General features: G+C 36.0%; 1 protein-coding gene across 4 annotated transcripts in view; it reads right to left on the reverse strand.

The window, feature by feature from the left end:
* The window catches only part of CNKSR2 (connector enhancer of kinase suppressor of Ras 2), a 273654-nt gene that overhangs the window by 81792 nt on the left and 171653 nt on the right, over nucleotides 1-20209 (reverse strand). For 2 of the 4 annotated variants that reach the window (XM_021682283.1, XM_021682269.1), the window contains 2 exons: nucleotides 3879-3968; nucleotides 2151-2365 (listed from right to left, as the gene is read on the reverse strand). In XM_021682283.1, the coding sequence (XP_021537958.1) occupies nucleotides 2151-2365; nucleotides 3879-3968 (305 nt within the window). The remainder of the gene's footprint in view (nucleotides 1-2150; nucleotides 2366-3878; nucleotides 3969-20209) is intronic. The other 2 variants (XM_021682287.1, XM_021682276.1) reach the window with 1 other exon arrangement.

A 20209-nucleotide genomic window follows, 5' to 3' on the forward strand; every position in this document is an offset into this window, starting at 1 on the left:
CATAGGTAGGAATGCCTACCATGCATAGAGAAGCAGGGTAGAGTGTGCAAAGACCACTCAAAGTGGGTGATCTGGGTTCTAGTCCTTACTCTCACACTTTTTTGCAACACAGTTCTGGGTAAATCACCTAACCTTTCTGAGTTTGAGTTTTGTCATTTGCCAATGTGGTTGTTGTGAAGTTTGAAAGACAACAAATGTGGTCAAGCTCCCTTGATAACCATGAAGGTACTAAATAAGCACAAGGCTTGTAAGGTCCTCAAGGGAACTTAGAGCCTAGTGAAAACCCCCTACTGTTTTCTCTTCTTGAGCATTGGCTATAGGCATTTGAACATTGGTTAGGCATGCACTTTGGGGCTAACAATTATTTAGCTTCTTTTAAATCAGAGAATAGAGTTAGAAAGTGTCAAGCCTTCTACTCTGGGATTAGTGGGTCAGTATTACATGGGAGGACTCTCCCCCACCCCAACAATTAACAATATTCCTTACTGTATGCTGTTCCTCTGTCAAAAGTTAGTTGGGATAGATATCACCTATGTGGGAAATACCTTCTTACAGACTCAGGTCACATAATAAAAGTAGGAGGCAAAAGTGAACTGATTTCTTTCTTAGAATAATCTTCTAGAAGTGAAGTTACTAGACTTGGTTCTTGATACATAAAACTAAATAATGCCCTTCAGAAAAGTGGTAACAATTTATACTCCTCTATAATACTCAATCCTCAGGATATTCCTCATTACCAGTTTGATTCACCATTTACTATCTTCCATAAATTAATAAGTCAAAATCCACAAGATTCATCTATTTTCCTTCCTCATACAGTCTACTGCTGTCCAGATGTGCTTGACAGGATGGCAAAGGCTGAGTGTTTAAATGTGCCTTCAATGGCTTACTTCTCCTCTTAGGATAAATCCAAACTCTTTTAATAGTTTACATGCTCTGGGTGAAGTGGCCTCTTCTTTCTTTTGCAGCCTCATTTCCCACTACCAACCTCCCTCTCAAACAGACCAGCTGTCCCTTATGTTTAGGTCTTTGTTTGGACAACATTACTTATGACTGGAGCACCAGATTCTAGAGGGAGCTCAGTATTCAGACAGAATTTCTGACTACCGACAGCTTCATACAGCTAAGAGTACTGATTTCAGACTGACTACAAATAACTGTGGCAAATATAATCATTTGATTTGTCAGTCACTTAGGGGAGCAACTTTTGACATGGGCACTATCTCTTAGAGAGGAAGAGGCTTGGGGAGGGTAGAGAATGAGCACCTAGAAGTGCTTATTGCTCTCCTACTTCCACCCAAATAAATGAAAATGTTTTTCTACACTCTAGTTTTATGAGAGAGCTTTGGAATAACTAAGCAGATGATTTAAAAGATAGGCTCAGAAAAGTAACTCAAGTAGAAGCCATTAGATCTTTCACAACTTGTATACCTAGATGGTACACCTTCTGCACTGCACTGCACTGCACTGACAGATTAAAAGATCCTAAGTTTCATTAGAGTCACTGGCCCAGTTTCCCCTTCCATATAATAATGTGCTATCTATGTATTCTCATTTTTACCTTGAGCACCATGCTCCAAGTCTAGCACATAAGAAATGCTCATGAACATATTAAAAATCCTATCTTTTTATTTATTTATTTATTTGACAGAGAGAGAGAGACAGTGAGAGAGGGAAGACAAGCAGGGGGAGTGGGAGAGGGAGAAGCAGGCTCCTGGCTGAGCAGGGACCCCGATGCGGGGCTCGATCCCAGGATCCTGGGATCATGTCCTAAGCCGAAGGCAGACGCTTAATGACTGAGCCACCCAGGCGCCCCAAAAATCCTATCTTTAATGTTGAATTTTATAGCTATCTATTTACTGTTTATTATTATAGGTGATCAATCAGCTAATTAATTATTCTCCATCAAGTCTGAGCATATTATTTCATTAAAAAAATCGAACCTGCTACAACATATGAACTCGTTGAATATATGACCTGAAGAACAAATCAACTAGCCATCAAGGTTTTTAAAAACATTTCTAAACTTACGATCTTTTGTGAAAATCTGGCAATAGGATAAAGATAAGCAACCTGGACTTTACCCACAAGAGTCACTTGCCAGGCTCCCAATAGAAGCTATAGCACAGAGTCTTTGAACTTTTACTTACATGGTATAGTGTGGTCTCTGGCACAGGCGTGCCCATGATGTCCTGTCTCAGTGCATCCATTTGCAAACTAGGTAGCAATGAATAGTGAGTCGGGCTATTACTCTTATCACTCTTCTTTTTAGACTTCTTCCCTGTGTCTTTTTTGCTGTTTCTCTGAAACATGTATTCTTCTTGAGCAATTTTTTCATTGCTCATATATCGGAGTAGGGAGTTTTCTATATAAAAAGAGATAAATACACTAATATAAATATGCAGATATTCCAAATTTACCACTCTTCCCTGATTGTGCTATTAGATTTCATTTCAGAAATGTAACTTGATTTAATTTATAAAATACCTATGTAGTGAAAATATAGAGCATCTTAATCATTTGGGATCATAGGGCAATAAGAAATAGCCTACAGATTATTTCTCTGAGTTTTATCTCTGGACCAACTATATGAGAATCACTGGGTGTGCGGCTCATAAAATTTTTAACAAGTTCCCTCAGGGGGATTCTGCTAAAAATCGATGACAAACACTGACCTATAACAGACTAGCATCCTTGGAGAAGTTAAAGCCCACATTTTGAACCAAGAGTCAGGAAACTTAGTTCATAGAATCTATGCTTAAACTGATAGCCAACACTTAGAACTTCATAAGCATTTTTCCCCCAAGATATCATCATCATATGAAATCCCAAAACAGTGACTCAGAATAGCATATATGTTTCTCTTTTTATTTTTTTTCTTGATTAATTCTATAACACAAATGAAGCTAGAAACTAAAGTTTGGAAAATGGAATGAATACATAGATGTAAAGGAATCTGTCAATGTTCCTGTATTTACCAACATTTTCTGAAATGTTCTCTCTATGAAATAAGTGTTAACTAGACTAATGAAGCAGATATTCATGCTTGCTTATCCCTGTGTAGTAAATTCTGTACATCGGTTAGAAATAACAGGCAAATGAGTTAAATATATTATGAAGGAAGCTTAGTGAGCTGAGGCCCTATGAATAGTTTTTGCTTTGTTTTATTTTTTATCTACAACTTTATAGCTCTATATTTCAGAAAGCGGAATTAGCCCACCATATCCACAGCTGGTCGAATCCCATTTAGTAGTGAGACTTTCAGTGGCTCTCTTTACTGCTCACCTCAAGAGCAGGATAAGTGAACATAAAAACTTACTTTTGGTAGATACTTCAAGTGTAGCCCACCCCCAAGTACGAAGATAACCCTGAACAGCAAACAGAAGAAAAAAACCAAAGTGTTTTTTTTTCCATTTCTATATGGTTTTCATTAGAGTCACTGGCCCAGTTTCCATTAGCTTTATTCATGTACATCAATACTCATTTTAAGACTGTACTAATATACAAAAGTGGTGAGGCTGCATTGCGGACCAATGGGGACTGATCACAAACTCTTCCTATTCACTGAACTTAATTCTTTTATGCAGTTTCACACTTCTGACGTTGTTTTCCAAATAGTGACTTTCACATAACAATCAGATATTTATTTTTTTTACATTGTACTTATCTACCCTGAATCCCTTAAGAGACATTCAGAGAAGATATCTATTTAATAACATATCAAGATAGTCAAACGATCTGAGTCGGTTTGGGTGTATCATAAAATCAATAAGAGAATGAAGTTTTCCACTGAAGCCATAACAACCTATTTAAAGAACATTTAAATTTGCTTTTTTGTTCCAACAACCCAGCCTACACTGAAATTCTAGAACACTTACCTCTTCTACTATCTCTCTTCATCTTATTTGGATCTTCATAGTCCCCCACCCAATTATATTCCACTGGCATAGATATAGGTCGTAGCTTGCCTAAACACAGAGAACAAAATTCACATCACATTGTTTTTCTTCCCCATGTCCGCTCATACTTAACACTGATTTTTAGCTACAGTCTGCAAAACACACTCACTCATATGCAACATTATGGTTGGCATTTGTGTAGATGAAAAATGTGTGTTTTGAGCCAGAAGGTGAAACTGCCTGTGGCAATTGGCCAGGTGATAATGCAATCTTAAGGCATCCTTTTATAAATAATAAAGAACAGCCTAGGTTTGCTCTCTTAGGAGCCCCAGATTTTAAGGGTATGGCCCTTTACAAAGAGTATCACTATTTTAGGAATTTCACTTTCTCTTCAGTCACTGGATCTCTGCCTTATTCCCCAATGCCCAAGTGTCTACATCTTGATAGTCAGTCTCCAAGATAGTAGCCTCTTGTGTTTAACCTGCCTGCAAGGACATTAACCCACTGTGGCATGTTGGAATGCTACAATGCTAACTTCTCATCTTCACTGCGTCTTAACTCCTGTCACAATACATTTTGGATATACCACCATGCTTCAGCAATATGGCTAGATTCCTGTTTATGGCCTATAACTGGGTCTGCCCTCCCAAGCATCTTTTTTGCTATTGTGAACAAGTCTAGTTTCCAGATCCAAGTAATCACTGCTTTGGCCTGTCCTGTTTCCCTCTGTTTGTATTCTTACTAAATAGCATTTTACTTTAGCAAGCAGAACTCATGGCATAGACTTCAAGGATAACTTTTTGGTGAGGCTGCGGTGCATTATTTTTGATCAACTTGGAATTCCTGAAGCACAAAAGAGCCAAAGAAAATCATACAAAGGTTTAAAAAGGATACCTAGCAAAATGCCTGGTATATAATAACTGCTTAATAAATCTTAAATGAATGAAAAGCCAAGACTCACACGGGACTGGATCCTAATAATGATGCTTATGATGCCTGTGATAATACTACTGAACACTTATATATCATTTACCATATGCCAAAAACTGTCTAAGGGTTTTATAAGTATTAAATTGTTTAATCCTCATAGTTATGAGAAATATACTATCATTACTCTCGTTTTACTAGATGAAGAAACTGAGACAGGTTATGTAACTGGCCCAAGGACACAGAGTTGGGACGTGTGTAGTACCAGGGTTGAAACCCAGGCACTTCAACACCGCTTTAAAAACTCCATAATTCTTGGTAACTTCAATATTCACCATCCAATATTCTGGTCTCTCAGTTTCTTGAGGTTCTCTCCTCCATCCACTCCTGTGGTCATATGCTTAACCTGTCAACTGCAAAGGCTGTAATCCCTTCTAGTATCCCACTTTTCAACTACCATCCTGTATTTCTAGTGCCATCCCTACAGCATTCCAAGTCCAAATATCCTCCTCCTTAATCTATTGATCTTCCCACCTTCCAACACCTCTAGGTCACTGTATATCCTCTTCATTTCCTTTCTTGCCCAGCTAAATTTCATGATCAATTACTATGATCGGTCCCTGTATTTAAAAAAAAAAAATTCTGTTAGGAGACTTCTAATTCTGTTCCTAAGGAAAATGTAACCTTATGGATTTATAATGATAGAGTTTACCTAGTATATTTTGCTAAGCTCTTTGAAAGTCTGAGAATGAACTGGATGTGATAAAATTATTAATGAGTCAAAAAATGCAGTGTTTATTTAAAAGTGGCTTCCTTTCAAGGTGTGCAAACGACTTTAAAAACAATCACCTAAGATTCCAAAATTCTCATGGAGTAGATCTCTGCACTTTTACAAGGGAGAGCTTTGGGAGAGCTGATGCAGGTCAATATATCCTGCCCTCCCAGGGTTGGGTAAAGCTTTTAGGAAAGGTCTAGTTTTGTCATGTCTATTCAACTGCTTGGCAGAATCAATCCTCCAGATTTTCAATGTTCTGAATTCTTTGTTTTCGAAACTCCTACAACTTATTTCTTTAGAATCTGGTTTTTCAAGTAAAGTCCATTTCAGCATGTGTGCACTGAAACTGAAGCAAGTAACAGCCCTAAACTGTTTCTGCATGTCACCAAGAAAATCTTTTGGAAAGTGAACAATCCAATTAATAAGCAGTTGTTTTACTTGCTCTAGATGTCATTATATGTATATATAAAGTAGTTTGATACTTTTTAAAGAATTGATTAGTTGTTTGGAGGCAAATACATATGCACAAAGCCAAGAAGAAACATACTTCATGCATAGAATATGAAATAAATAACTGTATTCGTTGTATTTCAGGTCATCTTCTCTGAGATTCTCAAGGAGCTAAGTCATTGAGGCATGTAATTAAGCTTTTGATATGCCTGGTTATATTACTAACTATAGGAAAAAATTTGCAGAAGATTAAACACTGGTGATTTTTTAGTAGAGTATACTGTATATTGCTAACATAAAATTGAGAAAAAGGTAGTGAATTAAACAAAAAACTGAGATAAAAATCTTAATTAAAATTCACTTTTGGAGGACATCAGGCTTTTGCTTTTTACTAGTTATAAAGCTCTGAATTTAGCAATGCAAGTAAAAATACCTATTTTTAAAAGTATTATTTGTTTAGTTATAAGAGAGAATGTTGCTTATAAGTATTACTCCTTTTATAAATTTTTTTATTGTGCTGAAATATTGAAACAGATTTAATAAAAGAGAATGAGGAAACGCTCATATAAACCGCAGTCCTTGGCAAATTGAAAAACGGAGAATGGCTTAGATTATTTCTAATTCCAAATACAGAGATCTTTGATTGCAGCATGGAAATGTTTGCCACTGCACGGGTATAGCAGTATTGTAATTTCACAAAACAGCAAAGTTCAAATGGAAAAAGAAATTTATGGTGTTTGCTACAGTACTACTAGTCAAAAAAAAAAAAAAGAGTACTATAAGCATTATTTTAGATTTAGGTCAAATGTACACTATTATTAATATATGCAAAGTATTTTTATGTTTGTAATGACTTTTAAAGGCTTATTAAACACATTTGACTCATTCCTTATGGAAATGTACATATACTAATAATAAATCTCTGAAAAATACTCTGAAAAATTTTAAGACATCTCTTTAGGTAGTGACACTTGTATTTACTAATTCATGATGAAAATTAATAATAGTAGTCAAGAATACAGCAAAAAAAAAAAGAGCCCTATTAAAAATTTTGCTGACCACTTCCTCTTAATTTTTTTATTCCTCCAAGCATAAAACATTTATTAATTGTAGAGTACATTTGATACCCTCTCATAAACCTTGTGACATCTCTGTGCTAGGGTCTCACAGTTGAACTATTTTGTTACTTGGCTGTTTATATCTGTTTGTACATCTGGAGCTTTCTAACTTGGATTTCCATACAGGCAGGAATTGTGCACTGTATTTCTTACTGTATTCTAATAAATGTAGAGTTGAAAGATATTTATTTTTGGATTTTGTTTGAATTTTATTCTGAAGTTGATGGCAAGTAGTTTTTTAAATTATGAACTATATTTAGCTGTAATTAAACACAAATAGAACACTAAATATAATTTTAAGAATACTGACAATGAGGGGTGCCTGGGTGGCTCAGTCAGTTAAGTGTCCAACTCTTGGTTTCAGCTCGGGTCATGGTCTTGGGGTCATGAGATCGAGCCCTGGCACCAGGCTCCATGCTCAGCGTGGAGTCTGCTTGAGATTCTTTCCCCCTCTACTCCTTCCCCCACTTGTGCTCTCTCTCTCTCTAAAATACATAAAAATAAATAAATAAAATCTTTTAAAAAAAGAATACTGTCAATGACGGAGTACTTTATAATGATTTAAAGTACTTGTTTTAAAATGAAATTGCTATGTTTTAATATTACTGTATCATATGATCTCACTGATACGAGGAATTCTTAATCTCAGGAAACAAACTGAGGGTTGCTGGAGTGGGGGGTGGGGTGGGAGGGATGGGGTGGCTGGGTGATAGACATTGGGGAGGGTATGTGCTATGGTGAGCGCTGTGAATTGTGCAAGACTGTTGAATCACAGATCTGTACCTCTGAAACAAATAATACATTATATGTTAAAAAAAATAAGATAGTAGGAAGGGAAAAATGAAGTGGGAGAAATCAGAGGGGGAGATGAACCATGAGAGACTATGGACTCTGAGAAACAAACTGAGGGTTCTAGAGGGGAGGGGGGTGGGGGATGGGTTAGCCTGGTGATGGGTATTAAAGAGGGCACGTACTGAATGGAGCACTGGGTGTTATACGCAAATAGTGAATCATGGAACACTACATAAAAAACTAATGATGTAATGTATGGTGATTAACATAATAAAATAAAATAAAATAAAATATTACTATACAAACTTGAAAATAAATTGACATTTCCCTTACATAATAAAGCATATTTGGTGCTTTTGCAAATGCTACAATGCCCTTTGGCAGAGCTAACTGCTCACTCTCCTGGGCTCTTTCATAGTGTTTTGGTATATATGTATTCTTATATATTATTATACTGTATTATATCTGTCTGTTAAAGGTTTTTCTACTTTTTGGCAGAAACTAGGTCTTAGGTATCTTTGTTATGAGTGCTCCTGGCAAAGATACTGACCCAGAGCAGGTACTGATTAAAATTTTTTGAATGCTTGAAATGAAAGGATGCTAGATGTTAGGGATATCCCAAATTACTAGGCCCTTCACTGGATTCTAGTCCCTCTTAATTACTCAAAAGTACCTCTTGTGCAATGCTTGCTTCTTTCTCCTGCAGCATCAATTTTTCCCTTTCGACCCAATGATTCCAATTAGCAAATAAACATGCTGCAATTTCTCCAACCTTTAAAAAACAAAAACACCACCTCTCTTCACCAACAAAGTACCACTCAACTACCACCTCATTTCTCTGCTCCCCTTTACAGAAAAACTCCTAGAATATAAAACTTGTTTATGTTCTCATTCTCTAATTCCTCTCCTTTTTTTCTAGCTTTATTGAGGTATGATTGACAAATAAAAATGTTATATATTTAGGCTGTACAACATGATTTTTTAAGGTGTGCAATGTGATGACTTAATGTACATATACATTGTGAAGTGATGACCACAATCCAGTTAACACATCCTTCACCTCACATGATTACCATTTGTATGTGTGGATATGTGTGGTGAAAACACTTCAGATCTACTATCAAATTTCAAGTATAAAATGGAAAACAGTATTGAGGTTCCTCAAAACAAGAACAAAAACAAAAACAAAACACAGAGCTACCATATGATACAGCAACCCTACTTCTGGGTATATATCCAAAGAAAATGAAATTAGTATCTCAAAGAGATATATGCACTCCCATACTCATTGTAGCATTATTCATAATAGCTAAGACATGAAAACAATCTAAGCGTCCATTAACGGATGAGTGGATAAAGAAAATGTGGTATATGTATACAACAGAGTATTATTCAGCCATAAAAAGATGGAAATTCTAAATTTGTGATAACATGGATGAATCTGAAGGACATTATGCTGAATGAAATAAGCCAGACACAGAAAGACAAATAGTGTAGGATCCCACTTTTATGTGGAATCTCCTCCTCGCTCTTTCTTGAACCTTCTCTGATTAGGCTCTTGCCCCCAAAACTATACCAAAACTGCTATTGTCAAGTTCACTAGCACCTTCATGTTACTAAATCCAATAGACAATTCTTAGAACCTTTGACTTTTCTGACCTATCTGTAGCATTTGATGCAGAGGATTACTCCCTTCTTTGAAACATTTTCTTCATCTGGTACCCAGGACTCTGTCCTTCTCTGATTTTCCTCTCCTCTTCTCTTGCTAAATTCACATACACCCTTGAGAGCTAAGTGAAAATGTCATTTCTTCAGGGATGCTCTCCTTGACCTCTTATTCTAGGTTGGGTTTCTCTGTATTTGTTCTCATTTTCTGTTGTAGTTTTTCTTCATAGCATGCCATTTATAGTCAAACAAGTACTTATTAAATTAGTTGCTTGAATTCTACCCCTCTTCTAGAATGTAAATTTCACAGGGGAAATTTCTCTGTAGTTTACTGTGGTATCTCCAGCACATAGCACAATGCCTTAAACACAGTAACTGTTCAATACTTAGTGACTGATTACTTGTTAAAGAAAGTAAACAGGGGACCTTCCTCATACACTGGACTGAAAAGGGTCCAAGCTATACCATTAATTTTTATTTTCATAGTTTCCTTCTCCTTCCTTCCTGTCAACTTTCCATTCCCCTCCCCCTCATTTTTCCTTCCCTTCCCCTCCCTCCCTCCCTTCCTTCTAATGTAGGATGTCAACCTGACCAACCTCCTTCATTTCTAACAAATCAAGCCTTAGAGAGCAGTTTTGTAATACATCAGAACTAGGAGTCCAGGGGTGCCTGGGTGGCTCAGTTGGTTGAGCGTCTGACTTCGGCTCAGGTTGTGATCTTGGGGTCCTGGGATCAAGCCCCATGTTGGGCTCCCTGCTCAGCAGGGAGTCTGCTCCTCCTTCTCCCCCTCCTCCTCTCCCCACTCATGCACATGCTCTCTCAAATAAATAAATAAAATCTAAAAAAAAAAGAACTAGGATATGCCTCCTGATATGTAGAAACATTTTTATATTAGGCTACCCATGATGTCTGTTGAAATACCACTGAATTGCTGCCTTTTTCAATTGTATTTATCCCCCCTTTTTAATTCTCTCCTCAGACATGCTAAAATCATTAAATTTCAGGGTGATAAGCAGCACCTGAGAAGCAATCTTCTCTCTTACAGTTGCCAAAGAGTTGAAAAAAAGACTGCAGAGAAATCTGACATACGCTTTAACGCTCACAGAAAAAGCTTTCTCTAGAGTCTAAGGAGAAAAAATATATACATATACACACACATATACACATCTGTTCTGAATATTTTAGCCAATATTTTGATGAAAAGTGTAGTAAGGAATGTTAAGCTACAAGCATGCCACATATACCCATCAAACTCCCCACATACCAGACAGAAAAATTACTTTCAGATGGTTGACTGCATATCTAGGAAAACATCCCGAGGTAATTTAAGGTAGACAATAACACATTTAAAGAGGAATAAAATGGAACTGAATGGAAAGCCAGTAATTTTTTAAGAATAAAGGCAACATATCTGGATCTAATAAAATAAGTAAAATCAGGCACTTTGATCTTTAGGGCCATATTTTTTGAATTTCATTTTTGGATAAAAGAGCGTGGGAAAAAGTTGGATTGTAAACATGGCAATGTGATGATTATTTAAGTATTGGCTTTAAAGCCTTATAATAATCTAAATCAAATACAAACCCAATTATTATTAACTTGAAATCTTTTCAGTTTCATTAATGGAGAACAAAAACAATTAAAATCTCATTTCAAAGAATAAGCTACATCTTGTTTTTAAATTTTCCTATTGTTTTCTAAAAGTGATCTAGACTTTAAATGGGAGTAACATAAAAGTTACTGAAGGAGAAAATTTTGAACTGTATCAAAAATTATGCGGGACTTTTAACACTTGATTTCAAGGCTAATTATATTTTGAACCAAATTATCTTTTGTAAGCATTCTACCAAGAGAACAACTGTGCAGTACACACTGGAGTTTGGAAAGACAGGTTTTTCTAAGTTGAAATGTTTGCCACTGTGCATAGAGTCACTTCTGCGTTAGAGGGGTGTGAGGACTAGGAAAGATTCAGATGGTTTGAATATTGTTTAAGTGGCAAAAGACTTCTGGGTCCTGTTCTGAAGTCTCTGGTGGGTAAAAAAAATGAGCTATGCTAAAATACCATTGCCCCATGCTGTGCTCAGCATTAATACAGTCGTGGACAAGAAAGATGACATGAGTATATAAATGTTATTTGGTTAAAAACATCAAATTTTCAAGTTAAACAACCACAAATTAAAGCCCTGTATTTTTATTTTATTTTTTTTTGTAGTTTCAAGTTTTTGTTTAAATTCCAGTTAGTTAACATACAGTATAACATCAGTCACTCTATTTTACAAAAATCTTAGTAAAGCAGTGTCTTGAAAATCTTATCAACATATGGAAGAGAGTCCCCTTTTCTCAGGAAGAGTGAAAAAGACAATGATTAAGACTGAAATAAACAGACTGACATCTTGTAATAACTTTGTAATTCCTTTCACATAATTTTCTGTTCGGGATTACATTAGTCAGTAAAACTGGCAAGGAAGGGAGAGATGAAAAACTTAAGACACACCAAAGTTAATTCCTCAGGATTTCACCAGTAGTCAGTGTTGGAGTCAGCCCACCAATATACTGTCAACTTCCTATCCCAGTGCTCTCTTTGCTATATCACATTGCCTTGGTGATGAATTCAAGACCACCACATTACACAAAAATCCAATTCTTTTATCTTCAAAAATAATTCAATGACATGTATGATTACTGATTTTGTTTAAGTGTCCTCCCAGCCAATATGCAACTCTTTCTTAAAAACTATGTGAAGAACTAATGGAGGATTAGAACATAAATTGTGGATGTAGCTTTGTATTTGCTGTCCATCGCCTTAACAAAGATGGAAAATACATTGCTTTGACATGATGTGTCAACTTGTAAGGTTAGAGACTTATAAAACAATGCTAGGTTATCATATGTATACTTTTAAATGCTTGTATATTGCCTTAATTATCTGCTCTAATGTTTCCAGTCTTTAAGGTAATCAATGTACAATTTTTGGTTATCTCTTCTTTAACAAGACTCAATATAACACTTGACATTTTCTACCCCCTTCCCTCTCTCCCGCCCCAGGGATCTATTTTCTCCATGATGTCCGGCAAACTGTTTTGCAGTGATACCAGTAATTCTACAAGGAGCCTGGAGGATAGAATGCCATGCACTGATCTCTCCAGTTAGTATTTATTATTTGAGTTTGGACTTTTATCACAAATAAGATTTACTCTAGAAAATGGCTTTTCTGCAAGATAAAACTGAAGATGACATTCAACACACCGTCTGCTGGGGTAGGCTTTGACTTGAGAATAGAGGCTTTTCCAGGGGCACCTGGGTGACTCAATCAGTTAAACACCCGGCTCTTGATTTCAGCTCAGGTCATGATCTCAGGGTTGTGAGATCGAGCCTCCATGTCAGTCTCTGCGCCGAGCGTGGAGTTGGCTTCAGATTCTCTCTCTCCCTGCCCCTCCCCCCTCAAAAAAAATAGAGGCCTTTCCAAATCTATTAAGTCAGATATTTGGAACTTAAAACACAAAGAAATTTTTATCATTGGTATATCAGTCTTTGAGAGGAGCTACAAAAGTCTATTTTAGCATTTTCCAAAATATATTCTATCAAACCTTCCATTGGGAGGTTAATAAGTATTTTGTGACCAAAACCAAAAAAGATTCAATGTACAAATACATTCGGGAAACAATAAGCTAACCCAAATTCAAGAAGACCTTCAAAGCCTTTAGTCTGCTAACATGCACTTATTAATCGTCAAGAAGGGGATAAAATATTCAGAGCTTCCCAATCATATTTAACTGGATAGCCTCTTTGTTTTATGAACATTCTCTTTCAGAACTAGAGACCTGAAGAACATATTGGGAAAATGATGGATCCTTAATTCACATTGTGATGTGAAAGCTAACACTAACCACTCTTTTAAATTTTACCTAGCTGCCATTGATTACATTTTTTTTTTCCATAGGGGAAAATGCATTTTGATTTCAACTAGGGACAATGGGTCCCCTCCTGCTCCAGGGAATTTGTCACGATTGGGTTTTCTATTGTAGAGCAGGGTAGGTCATTCCAGACACTCACAACATTATATTACTTCTGTCCAGAGACTATGTTAATTGTGAGTAAATGTCAGTCTCTTTCCAGGGCAATAATTTCACAGATTCTTTGAACTAAAAAAAAAAAGGCAATTGGCCCTGTGTCATATAAGGGCTCTTTGATTTTCTAGTCATATATACCTGCTTCTGTATTAAATTTGTCTGCAGTTGATTCTTCTTAAGTTAGCTAAGGGTTTCTCTATAGCAGCACTCTTGACATTGTGGACTTGATCATTTTTTATTGCTGGGAGCTGTCCTGTTCTTTGTAGGATGTGTACTAGCATCCGGGCCTCTATCCACTACATGCCAGTAGCATTTCCACCTGTAATGACATTGTACCCGTTATGACAACTACAAATGTTCCCCCAAATTGCAAATGTGCCCTGGAGGGCAATACTGACCCCAGCTGAGAATCACTGAGTTAGACTGTTTCTACTCTTGGCTTCCCATTTTGTCTTTAAGGGAAGCACTATTTCACCTAGTTCATATCTTTCTGTTGATGAATTCATTTGAGGAGTTACTTTTCTCCTGACAGTTGCATCAGTTTTGTTGACTTGGTTTGCTAATCTTTCCATTCTACCCACATATTGATACTCTGGAACTTGGTTAAGAGTTCCTTTTTCTTAATCTTATTATTTTATCCATTACCTAGCACTTTAATTTGTTCAAGCTGATTGTTTTCTTTCCTGGTTTCATTTTTTGAGAGTCTCCGACTATTTTATTTATTCTACATATTATTTTTGCTCTCCTTCCCCCGCCCCCAGCAATTAAACTTAAAAAAGGTGTGGGGTCTGAACAGTTTTCAGAATTCTGATGCTGTGAGGTTTTATTTAGGCGCTTCTGTCCAGAGTATGACCTAGTGGTTTCCATAATGGAACTTAAAAGAAGATTTGGATCAGGGCAGTTTTTAGTGTTATTACCTATTTGAATGCTCTTCCTTCTGCTTTTCAAAACCGAACTAAAAGAAACGGACCAACACTATTCATATTTCTTTTAATTGTTATGATTTAAATGGCTGGTTAGTGGGTAGGTAAAGGGATCAAAGCAAGGGAATATTTCCAGCCCTTTTGTCCTTTATTAAATCCCTCCACAGGGAGAGGATGAAGTGTTAATTTGATCTCTAGGCACCTGACAATCTTTGGAACACTTTCATTTATGAGCAGGAGTAATTCATTATGCCATTTAGGCACTATTTCCTGAGCACTTTCCATGCGGCAAGAATAGTACTAAGTACTAGACATACATCATCTCATTTAGCCCTCATAAAAACACTGTGAGTAATCCTGCCATCTCATTTTACAGGTAAGGAAACAAAAACATACTGAGGTAAGGCTCAAGTTCAAGGTCAATCAGTTATTAAAGGCCAACCTGAGACACCAAATTCAGATCTATCTGAGCTCAAAACTCATGCTCTGCTATTTCTATCAGTAAAATTGCACAAATTAGGGAAGAGAGCCTTCTCTTGCTGATTACTCTGATATTTACATTAGGAACAGACAAGTTTCTATTTCTCTCAAAATATTGCTGAACTACTTTTCTATCCATTACATGGTCCCTTATCACCATCAGCTTGATGTTCAAAATTATTTTGTGAAGCTAATCAACATGCAGTCTTTATGAACTGTATTAAGTAAGTCCAAAGGAATAAGAATTCCTGTGGGTATAGTATACATCTCATATTTCTACATTTTTGATTCACTAATTTCTATTTCTATGGTTAGTTCTACTTTGGAAGTGGTACATTTTCCTTGAACAAAGACATTTCCTGTGGTTAGAATCCCAATTTCTTTTCTTTCTAGCATAGCTGATGAATGACAGCTGAATTTTTACCTGATTAGAAAGACAATTTACATTTAAAAATCACAGGAAAGAGAGAAGGCTTATATTCAGAAATAAAGAAGTATGAATGTATTGTGTATACGTGATCCTTTAAGAAATGTTTTACACAGTGCTATTAATTATAATTTAACTGGTGAAAAGGTAGAATGATATTGTAAGACAAAGATGATGTTGCAGTATGATAAGAGACCCTGGAACCTATGGATAATTTCCTCTCCTCACACCAACAGAACAGTTCAAAGTGTCACTGCCCGTAAGTTCTTTACCATGCTGGTTTAAGTCATTTCAAGCCATTTGCTATTCATGTGGATATGCGACATGGTAGTTTTCTCTTGTCCCAACTACTTGAGTGGAAAATGTTCAGGTATGATGTTACAGAAATTAATCTTCCTCAGTGCAAAATATGTACAAATAACATTGATGAGGAACATTTTTAAAATAACAACTCTGCACTCATTCATGTGTTTTTTGTGAGGTCCTAGAATCTCAATAAATCAGACAAGTCTGGATTCCTTCAAACCAATACTATTATGTGATATTACTGTAAAAAAATGTGTTCTTCCTATTCTTATAAAATATGATGACTCAATAGCCACAAAGGGACTCAGTCAACTATGTCTACCTTTTACCAGGTTTCTATGCATAGAAATGTGGTATGATGGAATAGCAAGGGCAAAGAGTCTGTGAACGGCAAAAGGGAAAGCTAATGGGGAATATTACCATTCTGACAAGTTGCCAAGCAACTGATCTCATCAGATTTGAACCTTTACCTTTGAAGCATGAGCAGATGAGACCAAATAGTTAAAGGAATTTAATGCTGTCCTCTTTTCCCCTCTTCTAATTTTCACATTAAAGTTATTTTTTTTAAAAATTGAACTGTTTATTCACCTTATCTAATTCTTCAAAGAATTTAAAATGGCTGATATTATTATTATTTATGCACTGAGATCTTCAAATTCTTTTGGTTTTTTCCCCAGCTGTATTGAGGTATAAATAAAAATTGTATCTATTTAAGGTGTACAACATGATGATTTGATATATAGAGAATTATGAAATGATGACCACAATCAAGCTATTTTAACCATCCATCACCTCACAGAGTTACCTTTTTTTCTGTGAGGTGAGAATACTTCATATGTATTCTCTTAGCAACACTGAAGTTTCTGTGCAACAGTGACAACGATGAAAATCAATACCTATAGCACATACTGGGCACTTTCCAGGCGATTTACAATGCGCTGTCATGAAATTCTCACAAAAAGTCTATGAGACAGGTATTATCATCTTCATTTAACAAAGGAGAAAATTGACATCAACATCCCCAAGCTCACACTAGAGTAATCAGATAAGAGACAGGGTTACCAAGTAGGGCTTGGTGCCAGTAACCACTGACCTAGGCTGCTTCCCCGCTCTGTGCTTCCAGAAGTTAGTCTCCTCTATCTTTTTAGGAAAGTAAAACCTATTTTATGTTCTCAGATTTAAAAAGGACATAACACATTGTTGCTAATTTTACCCCTCAATTTAGCTACCTTTTCCTAAGGTCTGTAAGGGCCAAGTCTACGTAAAAACGTATTTACCGTAATGCCAATAAATACAAAACAACATAAACAAGAACATACAAAATCAGACCTACTTCTGCTTGCCTGAAATCAAATGCTTAAATCTGGAAGGAGTAACACAATTTCTGGAAATTATTTCTCTACAATTTAGCAAATTACTTTCATCACATTTAGCTAGCTAGTACCACTGGTAGAGTCCCACAAATATCCATGGGTACTTAATCTCAGCTCTACTACTTACTAGTTGGGTAATTTATTTAATCCATCAGGAAAATAAGGATTCTATTAGGACCGATTTCACTGGTTGTTGTGAGGATTAAATGGGTCAATGCCTTTGAAATGCTTAGCACAATGCCTGGCATGTATAAAAGCTCACAGGTATTACTGACTAATTTCTAGAAGGGCCATCTGTTGTCTATCCATATTATACTTGTCTGATAGTTTAGGGTAAATAATTGTTCTTCTTTTAACTTACTCTTAGCAACAACTAGTGAGTCTATGATATAAAATGAAAACCTTGGCTAAAAAAATGTATTTTAATGTCCACAGTTGGGATATTTTCAGGTATTTTTCTTAACATGCGTGTTTCTTTGTCACTGTGGTCAATAGCAGAGCTTCCCTAAATATTTTTGTTTTATATATCAAACTTTAAAATATGAATGTACTAAGATAATATGACAAGTATATACATATTTAACCAAAAGCACATAATAAGAACTGAATCATGTTTCTCCTTTGCTTCTCAAAATCCTAGCTATACTCTTAAAATCTTAACTCTAAACCTCTTGGAATAAACAGGTAATCTGGGGAGTTAATAGGAGAGAATGGTGGCTAAGTTCATATACAAGATAAGGGTATTTGTCACAAATACTAAGAAATAAGTTGAGCACTGTAAACCTAAAGGACTTACTCATTACATTTTAAGGAGTCACATAAGTGCTAACATGTTAAATTACTGTCATTTCTAGAAAACATGAAACATGAACATTTTTGTGCTTTAGGGTTTTTTTGGTAATATACTTCAACAGAATCATGTATTTTTGGTCATTATTTATTTAGAGATTTATTTATTTGAGAGAGAGAGAGAGTGAGCAAGCAAAAGTAGGGGGAGGGGAAGAGGGAAAGGGAGAAGCAGACTCCCTGCTGAACGTGGAGCCTGAAGCAGGGCTCGATGCCAGGACCATGAGATCATGACCTGAGCCGAAACCAAGAGTCAGATGCTTAAATGACTGAGGCACCCAGGCACCCCTATTATCATTATTTTTTAAATCTAAGAAATACTGTCACACTTGGGAGTCTGGACTCTGAAAAACAAACTGAGGGTTCTAGAGGGGATAGGGGGGTGGGGGGATGGTTAGCCCAGTGATGGGTATTAAGGAGGGCACGTTCTGCATGGAGCACTGGGTGTTACGCACAAACAATGAATCATGGAACACTACATCAAAAACTAATGATGTAATGTATGGTGATTAATGTAACATAATAAAAAAACACAATAAAACAAAACAAACAAACAAACAAAAAAGAAGTCATCAATAATTGCTTATCAAGTTTTGGAATAATTTGTATTGGGACCTTTAGGGTCTGGGCTGAAAGATTTACACAAATCCTCAGACCTCAGACCTAGGTTTGAGAAGGTATCATGTATTTGGTGGGGATAACTAACATTTAGAAATCCTAGAGGATGACTACTCATCATTTAAAACTCAGCACAAATGTCACTTTTAGTTATGTGACTTCCCAGGAAGATTCTGGGGCTTCAGCTCCTAGGCTACTGTACTACTTTGTTCACATATTCCTACTTACCTAAAGTTATTACAATGCATCTCCTTATTTGTTTCTTCCCTCTAGGTGATGACTGCCTTCCAGGGAAAATTTATGTTTTATTCACCTTCGAATCCCCAGTGACTGGATGACTTTATGTACACAACAAATATGTGCTGAATGAATTAAGAAATGAATTAATCTTTGGGAAAATTAAGGACACAAATTCATGTGTGTGACAGGCAGAATTTATTTCTTATGATCTGATTTTTAAAAAGTTTTAATACATTAAACTGCTAGTTACCTGGCACAACCTACAGATTGTGTTAGAAAATCTTCATTGAAGCATCTGTAAGTATTTCCACTGAAGTTTTAGATTACATTTCATGTTCAAAAGTTAAAAAAAAAAAACCCTTCCAGGATCAAAAGTAAAATAACCTTTTTTAAAACTTCCTATCCTCCTTTTAAGCATATATATATATATTTTTTCTCCTAAGTTATTTATAAAAATCTATCATATCGGGTGCCTGGATGGTGCAGTCTATTAAGTGACCGACTCTTGGTTTCAGCTCAAGTCGTGATCTCAGGGTCATGCGACTGAGCCCTGCCCTGTGTCAGCCTCCCCGCTTAGTGCAGAGTCTGCTTGAGACTCTTTCTCCCTCTCCCTCTGCCCCTCCCCTCTGTGCTCTTTCTCTCTCTCAAATAAATAAATCTCCAAAAAATATATATCTATAGGATATCTTAATTTTCTAAAATTTAAACAGTATTCTATTTTCTTGGGAGAGATAGGATTTGTGGAACATGATGACACTAGGTGGTTTAAAACTGTAGTCTGAAGAGACTAACAATTCAGCTATTCAAGTAGAATCAAGTAACCATTTTTTATAAAGCTATCAGTAATCAACTTCATCTGGTGACTATAATTTCCCCTTAAACATTCTTATCTACTTCAAAATAAGTAGAAAACAGCCCCCAAATTCTAAGAGATTAGAAAAAAGACTTGATATACATTACTGCCTATCCAATAACAGGTAGTCAATAAGTATTTGTGGAATGAATGAATAAAAATAAAGATCTTATGTGATAAAACAGGGGTAGGCATAACAAAGATGACAGGCCTCTGTACTGCTCTGTACTGCAGAGGTTTACAATATAATAGGGAAGAAAAGCAAAGGTGCAAATACCTTCAAATTATGAGTTTAAAAAAAGTGTCCACAGAACAGTATAATTGAGGAGCTATGCTAAAAAATTCATTACTTATTATGATAAAAAAAAGCACATGTACAGAGAATAATAACACAAGGTAAGTATGGTTCCTATTCTTTAGGACGATTTTGGGCAAAACTTCTCATAT

Source organism: Neomonachus schauinslandi, chromosome X (genome assembly GCF_002201575.2).
Source record: "Neomonachus schauinslandi chromosome X, ASM220157v2, whole genome shotgun sequence".
In the NCBI taxonomy this organism is placed as follows: Eukaryota; Metazoa; Chordata; class Mammalia; order Carnivora; family Phocidae; genus Neomonachus; species Neomonachus schauinslandi.